The 9,242-nt window shown below is 34.3% G+C and overlaps 1 protein-coding gene across 3 annotated transcripts; it reads left to right on the top strand.

Annotated features, from left to right (window-relative positions):
- The first annotated feature begins 639 nt into the window (after window positions 1-639).
- Window positions 640-7,607, top strand: LOC117930951 (phosphoribosylformylglycinamidine cyclo-ligase, chloroplastic-like). Of its 3 annotated transcripts, none has more exons than XM_034851768.1 (9): window positions 640-697; window positions 3,676-4,055; window positions 5,229-5,323; window positions 5,429-5,530; window positions 5,644-5,703; window positions 6,236-6,408; window positions 6,534-6,636; window positions 6,769-6,927; window positions 7,196-7,607. In XM_034851768.1, exons 2-9 carry the CDS (start codon window positions 3,698-3,700, stop codon window positions 7,364-7,366), a joined length of 1,221 nt encoding a protein of 406 aa, XP_034707659.1. In that variant the 5' UTR covers window positions 640-697; window positions 3,676-3,697; the 3' UTR covers window positions 7,367-7,607. The 3 variants fall into 3 exon arrangements, with proteins under 3 accessions (XP_034707659.1, XP_034707658.1, XP_034707657.1); XM_034851767.1 differs by lacking the exon at window positions 640-697 and adding an exon at window positions 704-787; XM_034851766.1 differs by lacking the exon at window positions 640-697 and adding an exon at window positions 704-2,311.
- The last annotated feature ends 1,635 nt before the right edge of the window (window positions 7,608-9,242 follow it).

Below are 9,242 nucleotides of genomic sequence, written 5' to 3'. Positions count from 1 at the left end.
ATTTATTAAATAATTATTTAAAAAATAAATAATTTTTTTTTAATTTTAAAATTAATTTTATTATATAAATTTTAAAATTAAAAATATTAATATTTAATTTAAAATTTCATTGTAAAATGAATAAAATTTATAAAAAAATTAATTTCAATAAAAAAATATCTAAAAGTTTTTATGCCAATAATAAGACAAAAGTGGAAAATAGTATATAGGAATGTTTTCTATTTTTAAAATTAAACAATAGTTATAATTTTTATATAAAATGTAATAATTCCTAGAGACTTGTCTAAAAAATGAAACAATTTTTAAAATTATTAAAATATGTTTTTTTGTAAAATGTTTTATTTTTGTGAAAAAAAAATATTTAAAAAATAAAGATGGGAATTATAGTCAAATGGATATTATTTAAATTATATTTATTCAAAAATAAATTTAAAATGAGTTAAATATGGTTTAAATAATTTAAAAATATAATTAGATTAATAAGTACACTATTAAATTGATTAATTAAATGAGTTATACCAGTAGACACAAAAATGGGCCAAAACCTAGCAACTAAAATTTATGAAAAACGTGTTAGGTTGGTGACGTGTATACGAATCTTATCAAACTTTGCCACTTGTAACAAAATCAACTCAAGTTTGGCACTTGTAAACATATCAACTCCACCATCGGCGTCAAGGTGTAGAAGCTCGAAGAGGTTCGTGAGTCGTTCTCATCCTCCATGGCATAGCTGTGTAAATATTCATTCATGGTCGTCTAGGGTTGGCTTATTTAATCTTGGATCCGGGTTTTTACTGAACCCTTTACCCTATGGTTTTCTTTTTTGCTTATTTATTTTTCTATCTCTCACTCTCTTTTGAAATTAAGAATTCGAAGGATTAGGGTTTTTCTAGGGTTCGTGCAAAAGGAAAAACGCTTCATGTGCAATCAAGATGTTTCTTGAAATGATGGAAAATTATTGGATGGACATGTTTATATTTCTGATCCGACACAAAATGTTTGAATTTATAAATGTATCGCTTTCTATTTGCACTTGTAAGCATACTGCATACCTGAATGCGGTTCAGGCACTTCAGATCACAAATATTCAGATGTTAATATATATGTGAAAAGTTTAGGTGACAAGGATATTGCATTTCCCAGGAATTTTTGGTATTTTTTCCATTCAATTGGGTCCCATGGAAAACAGAGAGTGAGAAATGCAAAGGCAATTCTTAGGTGAAATGGAGAAAAGAGAAGACTCTCATTCTCTTAATTTGCCCTAACTATAATGTTTGTGGCTGGAAGATACGTATTTGTTATCAAAGTTATTTGAGTAGAATAGTTGTTAGTTATACTGTAATGGCATACACTTCATGAACTGGGTTTGACCTGAGTTCTAAACCCATCCTTTGGGTAAGTTAGTGATATATATATATATTTCAATGCGTATAGCATCTCTCGATGTAATTCTGAATTGGTTGCCAAATGGTCTTTTCTTGCTTCAAAAGGATTTATCATTTTCCCTCCATCACTTTCTGTTCAATTCCATGCAAGGTTCTTAGTTCTAACCATCTCACTTTCTCCTTGCTGTTTATGTTGTGTTTCAAGTTTGTCAGAGTGTACTAATTGTGAGGAAAATTAGTATGAAATCAAGTGTCACATTGTGTTAAGAGTAGGCAATCCAACTGCAGTGAGATTTCTCCTATGAATACGACTTGATTGACAAGCGATGCGTGTTATTCTTCAATGGACCAAAATTTCAGGACAGTTCCTTTTTTTTGACTCACAGGCATTGGATAGTTCTGCTTGTTATCTGTTATTCTCCACAATAAATGGGATAGTTTATAGATCCCGCTGTAGCCTCACATATTCTCTCTCTTATTGTTGTAATGGTCTTTATGGCATTTGAAACCTATAAAAATCCAAATTCCTTTTAGTAGGTACAAGCATATTGTTTCCATTCCAACTAGTTGGGGCTGAGAACATCAAGTTATTTCTGCATTCTGGTCTTCTAGAGCCGGCTTTCATGATTCATGTTCATACCATAAGTTTTACATTCATCTTCTACCAGCCACAGTTTTTGTTCTTTGTTTGCTCTTGGGGTCTACTATGTAACAATAAGGCATTAGATGCGATATAAGACAAGTTACATTATACCATTTCTTATTAAAAAGTAAAACGAAAAAGGAAAAAAAAAAAAAAAAAAAAAGATAGAGGAAAAATGGCCTCCTCACTCCTTTCAACCCTCATCTCCTCTTCTTCCCCACTGGCGCTGATGACACCCACTCCCTCCTTGTGGACTCCTAGCTCTGCAGACCCTGCACCTAAAGTGAGTTTCTCTTTCTTCTTGCATTTGGTTTTCATGAGAACTTGTGTTTTGTGTTTTTTAGGGTTTGGTGTCTGAGAGAGTGGATTCTAATATCTTAAAGAGGTACTGTGCTTCACAATATGATGGGATTCCCTGTTTAAGGCTTTAGACTTGGGTAGATTCTGGAAATTTTTGCTTGTCTTTGAGGTTCACCTGGTGGTGGAATTTGATTGTGCATGCCTATAGGATGATGATTCTATTTTGATATTATATTACAGCACAAACTCCCTTTACCCACCATTCATTTGTCATGATCTTTTCCCTTTTCTTTGTGAAATTAATGTTTGATTATTTTCTGCTTGGCATCCGGTGAGGATTAGTGTCAGTCCACTCATGTTTGCAATTAAGAATTGAGGCTTATGGTTTTAAGAGTCATTCCAAAAGCTTGAACACATTGCTTACCATCCCATGTCCTGGTATCACTCAAACTGGACTCTGCCAACCACAGCATTATTATAGCTGAATATAGAAATAATTATAGTTGATATTTTCACTGTGCTGCCATTTGATTTGAATGATAAAATTTGTAAGGTTTCATTTGATACTGCAAGACTGAACTAGAATTCCAAACAAAGTGCAGTTCTTTAGTTCAACCCAATGCACCCTATTACACAATAGTTACCATGATGGGGCTTTGGTCCATCATGTTTGTCAAAACCCAGAGTCCAGGTAGTCTGGTTGTTTTCCGAGTTGACTTTTTTCTTTGAAAGAGTTGTCCATCCATTCAGTTGCTGGATTTTATGTTTGTGAATCTGGTTTGGTTTGTATCTGGTACTCTCAAGAAAGTTCGAGTATATTTTTTTTAGTTCACAAGTATTTTTCTAATGATATTTGTCCATGTTATGTGGATTGGATTACTTAAATAACTGGTGTGAATGTTGGGCCAGTTTTATCAATTTAAGTCATGTTATTGTTTTTACTTTCAAGATTGATATTTCTAGATGATTAACATCTTAAATACCTATTTTGTTGTTTTCCTTGGGAATGTGGTCTACTTATACATTGCCTTGAATTTTAGATGCAAATTCACAAGTATGGTTAAATGCAAATTGAACATATATCGTGAGAGATTGGGAGTTTGATCTCTTTGATGATATGTGTGTGTGCCAAATATGTAATTCCTTTTTCAAGATGTTTTTAGCAAATGTTTTTTTTGACTGCATATTTATTAAGTCAAAGTATTATTCTGTATGATAGTTGTAGCATGCCTCATTCCATAAGATGCTGATATAGTGAAAACGTGGTCTCATAACTCATCATCTGATTTCATGATATTTGCTAGCTGCATGCTTACTTCTCTTTCTATAATCTCTATGTCCTCCCAGCATTTCCTATTTCCTTGTCACCATGACCTCAAACTTGAGAGCAAACATAGAGCTATCCCGATGTTTTGCATCTTCTGGTAGACCCTGTGACCAGAAGGCCTATGTCACCCAACAGCATCCATGCAAAGGCACAGAAAATTGCTTTTCTAAGAGGTTTTCACTGCTAAGGATGGCTGCTGGAGAAGTGAGACCAAGAAGACCAAGGAACACTAGCCTTATATCCTCAATGTCAAAGAACAATTATGGGGAAAGTGCTGACATGGCTGATAGTCTTACATATAAGGATGCTGGTGTTGACATAGATGCTGGCTCAGAGCTAGTTAAAAGAATTGCAAAGATGGCTCCAGGGATTGGTGGCTTCGGAGGTCTTTTCCCTCTTGGTACGTTACTCTATGGTTTCCATTATCTTCTTCATTGGGGACTAAAATTCTTGAATATTGAAAGAATTGAATTTCAAACCCTATTCTAATACATTTTCTAATCATTATTGTTGAAAATAATAATTATAAATTTCTTGTCAGCAATAGCTTTCGCCTTGAAATATATGGTGAAATACCTTTTATTTTCTGTCTCCTATGGATGCAGTACTTACCCCTACTACTAAATAAAAATACTTTGGATTTTTTACTTGACATCACACTTGTAGACTTTAAAAAGTAAGAGTTTGCAATAGAAATACCTTGAACCTAATATGACATTTCCCAATTAAATTTGACTTGCAGCTGCATGAAAACAACAGGCAGAAATGACTATTTTCTCATTGTGTTTTCTATGGTTAACTTGAATGGTGCTTCTTGAGTATCACTGGCATGTAATTGTTGCAGTGGGATTGTGAGGGTGATAATCGAAGCAACTATGGTAGTTTTGATTGTTGAGCTATTCGGGGCCTAAAGACCTGGCTATGGTGCTAAGGGATTCAGGTGGGGATGTGAGACATTCTAAGCTCAATTCCCAATAAGGACTAAAAAAGAAAGAGAAAAGAAAAGAAAGAAAGAAAAAGAAAAAGAAAGCCCTTAAGGCTCTTAAGTAGGTCATTTCCATGTACTTTCTTTACAAGCTTAGTCATTGTTGTCTTAAACCATTTTAGCACAAATGTAGTCAGTATGACACAAGACAAGTTTTAAGCTGTATGGTATTAACTTTAGATGTCAAGAAATTTATTGGGTAGCTGTGTCTATGCATGTTAGGCCGGCTCATGTTCACCCTTATAACTTTCCTAATCTCAAGTAGCCTATTGAAGATTCTCTCATATGGTATACAAACATCATTGAATTCAAAAGCTTCCATGTCTTTCTAGCTCTTTTATTTTGTTTTTCCTCAGAATTTAGTGTGTGCCATAGCAATTGTGTAAGTCATCCTGATTGATTTTGGCATAGGGGGTACCCCCTTTTTGCGCTAGGTCTATGTCATAGAACTATAATTAGTGGTGGACAATTGATGCTTATTATTGTCTTCATGAACTTTTCCCTTTTTTTGGGAAGAGAGATTTGCATGTTCTCTAGATCTGGTTGTCTGCAAGTTTTTTTATGTTGTTCACTATATCTTATGAACAGGTGACTCATACCTTGTTGCTGGTACTGATGGGGTGGGAACTAAACTGAAGCTTGCATTTGAAACTGGAATCCATGAAACTATTGGGATTGATCTGGTAATTTTTTTTTCTATGTTCATATATTTATTGTTTTCAAGTAGATCTTTTTTTTTTTTTTCCTATTAATAATTGGCTTTGGCTTCCTAATGCATTCCATTCCAGGTTGCGATGAGTGTAAATGACATAGTTACTTCTGGAGCTAAGCCATTATTTTTTCTTGATTACTTTGCCACAAGCCACCTTGATGTTGACCTTGCTGAGAAGGTAGCAGACAATTATGCATAAATTTAGCTTTTTTCTTGGATTCATCATATCACAACTAACCACATATGCTGGAGCATGGTTAATTTATTCTTTTTCTTTTTGTGCCTATTCAGGTTATAAAAGGAATTGTTGATGGTTGCCAACAATCTGACTGTGTTCTTCTTGGGGGAGAGGTATTCCAAACTTTGGCCCTTACTGCTTTTCTTTTATATTGTCTTGATTCTATCTATATTATACTGCATTACATATAAAGAGAAAGGGAAATACTGGGTTTAACTCTTTAACTACTGTAATTCCTATGAGGTCAAATAGTTACAAAGCTGTGTGGTGCAATGCAATTGGAAGGTGATGCCTACCAACAAGCAAGGTGTTCATCATCAATGTTCTTTAAATGAATTAAACTTGATATACAAAATTCTGATCATCTAATGCATGCCATTCTTTTGGACGGTCAACTATAAGGGGTTGGATGTCTGTAGAGGTTTGGGATTGTATTGTACTTTGCATCTAGGCTTCATGTTTTCTTTGTTATGAAAAAATTGGAAATATATCCATCAAACGTGTGATTTGTGGTTAGATTGTCAATATTAGAGTCAATATAGCCTAATGGGCCTTTTTCTTTTCATTTTCATTTTGGTTTAAAATATGGTGACCTATTATGGAGGTTATAAACTTAGGTTGAGCTCACTGGACTGCATTTTTCAGACAGCGGAGATGCCAGATTTCTATGCAGATGGTGAGTATGACCTCAGTGGTTTTGCAGTTGGTGTGGTAAAAAAGGATTCAGTTATTGATGGGAAAACTATTGTTCCTGGAGATGTCCTCATCGGTCTGCCATCTAGTGGAGTTCATTCCAATGGTTTCTCTCTTGTTAGAAGGTTGGTCATTGTACCCTTTATTTCATCAATATCAATGGTGAAGTCTGCAGTGGGTTCATTTCTAGCCTTTCTTACATTGATGTATGTCAAGATCTCTGCTGACAGATACTGGCATGTCTTTACAGGGTTCTGTCCAAAAGTGGCCTTTCTCTGAAGGACCAACTTCCTGGTGAAGCTATTACACTAGGTGAAGCTTTGATGGCCCCGACTATTATTTATGTTAAGCAGGTCATTCATCACCCTGCCACGTTCACATTATCATGCTCTATGTTGTCTTGTTCATTGGATGAGTGATTGCAGAAGGTCTCTTTTATTTATTTATTTATTTTTTTAATAATTTTTTTTTTAATGTCCAAGCAGGTGCTTGACTTTATCAGCAAGGGAGGGGTGAAGGGGATAGCACACATCACAGGTGGGGGTTTTACTGACAACATACCTCGAGTATTTCCCAAAGGCCTTGGGGCTGTGATCTATAAGGACTCCTGGGAAGTCCCATCCGTATTCAAATGGATCCAAGAGGTAAGAATAGCCATCCTCAGTTGAACTTTGTGAATGTGATGAACCTTTTTCCATAAAACAGTACAGATTTTCTTCATTTTGGCAATTATCGGTTTCAGCTTCAGAAACATAATGCCATATCATATCAGTGGCTAAATCAAGATGAATGAGTTATTTGCAATAGGATTATAGTTAATTTTTCTTGATCACAGAGCTATTCTTTAATAATCATTATGTATCTTTGAAAATACTTGGTAATTTAATCCTCCTATTTATTTGTGTTTCTTAGGCTGGCCGAATAGAGGATGCTGAGATGAGGCGGACATTCAACATGGGTATCGGGATGGTTCTAGTTGTCAGTCCAGAGGCATCTTCCAGAATACTTGGAGATGGAAATGGAGCTTATACGGCATACAAAATTGGAGAGGTTGCGAGTGATGAAGGAGTAAGATATGGCTGAAAAAAAAAAAAAAACTAAAAAGTATTATACCTTGAGATACTTGTTTTGCATCTGTTCAATGAGATAAAATATAATTTGAGTTGTGGCTCATCTTTTTGTGATTCCTCCTGTAACAAGTTTGATATTTAAAGTTGTCAGATGCAATTGACTGGATTGATAAGGCACTGCGGATTTTGTTGTAATGTATATTGAGTTTGAGTTCCATGGAGAAGGAATCAATTTCATTGATGATTTACATTTCCATTCATCATATTCATTACCAGCAATGTAGGGCTCCAATTACTACTATCTTTGATAAAAATGATTAGCAAAAGTTTCCAGTTAGAAAACCCAAAGTCATTACATATTGCATTCAAGCAATCAGTTCATCTTATTTTCCAATGCTGGTGATAGATTTCAGGTCCAGATTTCATCCTTCTCTTCTTGTGGTTCCCACCAGAATTTGCTGCCTTCTTGTTCATGTTGCACTGGACTTCTGCCATGGAGCCGCCCACTAATCGTCCAGTGAGGCTCTGCCATTCTGTCTCGTTTTCCTTCTTCTCCAGGCCCATCTCTCTTCTAGCTGAGTTGACCATTCTGCTGCCTGAATTGTTATGTTGCCCTTGCCGCTGCCGCTGTCACTGTCCCTGCTGTGCAGCTCCATTGGAAGGTCAGCCTCTTGCCAACTCTTACCATTTCTTGCATGATCATCAACAGATGGTAGCCTATTCTCATGAATGACAAGGGCCTCTCTCGTTTCATTTACCAGTGGCCAACATCCTGAACTGTGCTTCAAGAACTTCCTTCTGTTATAATCAGTGTCTGCATCTCGCCTTTCCTCACGGGCCACAGATTTTCCCAAGTTTCTCCCACCATAGAGGCCTCAACTCTTCCCCACGGTAACTTCTTTCCACCGATATCGAACTCTGCAATTTAATTAGTAGAAAATATCAAGCAAAAATAATTTCTCATAATTGATTTACCATAAACAATATAAAAAATAAATTTAATTAAAAATAGTTAAAATATCTACATATATTTAAATTATTTATTCTTTATATTAATAAAATAAATTTAAAAACATGTAAAATAATATATTAAGTTGAAATTTATTTTTCTCTTTTCTTTTATTTTCTTCCACGTTTTTTTTCCATCACATTTTTTTCAAATTTTCAAAGTCAAATATAAGATAAATGTCTAAATTTGAAAATAATTATTAAGAATGGCACAAAAAAGGTAAAAAATAAACATCAACGACGACAACAACACGACGGAATGAATGAGTTCGCATTTGCGTATATTTAGAAATTGCAAATTGAATTCAGCTTGCCAAACCTCTTTTGTTTTTTTTTTTGCTCTTTCATTGTTGTGGTCCCATTTGGAGCAAGTGATAGCCCATATACCTAATTTACATCTATATGATTTGATTTGGTAAATATTGGAAAATATGATCAATCATGTCTTGTCACATTATATCATACTATATATATTTTAGTTTTCATTACTTTTAAAAATATGACAATCATATAATGTCATGACTCCGCATTAGATTTTATTGGTTTTTATCCATATGTCATCTTATTATTTTATACTTTAATTAATTTATTTTTTTGTATTTTCTTCTTATTTGTTTGGTCACGATCTTATTTACTTATACATTAGTTTTTTATTATTTATATAATTATCTCTTAATTTAGATTGTCATACATTTTCAATCATCCAAATTACATCTTCTATAAGTGCCAATTCGGTACAACAGAATTTTTCTTATTTAGCATATAGAAAAGGTAAGTTACGATCTTTTAGAAAAAGTCCTACTGTGTCTTCCCTGTTGGGAGACAAATACAACAATCAATGCCCTACTGCTACTGGGCTTTTTCGGATTTGGCTTTAGTTA

The sequence above is a fragment of the Vitis riparia genome, chromosome 14 (assembly GCF_004353265.1).
Source record: "Vitis riparia cultivar Riparia Gloire de Montpellier isolate 1030 chromosome 14, EGFV_Vit.rip_1.0, whole genome shotgun sequence".
Lineage (NCBI taxonomy): Eukaryota > Viridiplantae > Streptophyta > Magnoliopsida > Vitales > Vitaceae > Vitis > Vitis riparia.
This window is presented reverse-complemented; position numbering and strand designations above follow the sequence as displayed.

Excerpts from the sequence above, each read along its gene's own strand:
- LOC117930951 (XM_034851768.1), top strand. The coding sequence starts at position 3,698 with ATGACCTCAAACTTGAGAGCAAACATAGAGCTATCCCGATGTTTTGCA. Across the intron at positions 5,704-6,235 it reads GTGTTCTTCTTGGGGGAGAG|ACAGCGGAGATGCCAGATTT; the intron begins GTATTCCAAACT and ends TGCATTTTTCAG. Across the intron at positions 6,409-6,533 it reads GGTTTCTCTCTTGTTAGAAG|GGTTCTGTCCAAAAGTGGCC; the intron begins GTTGGTCATTGT and ends ATGTCTTTACAG.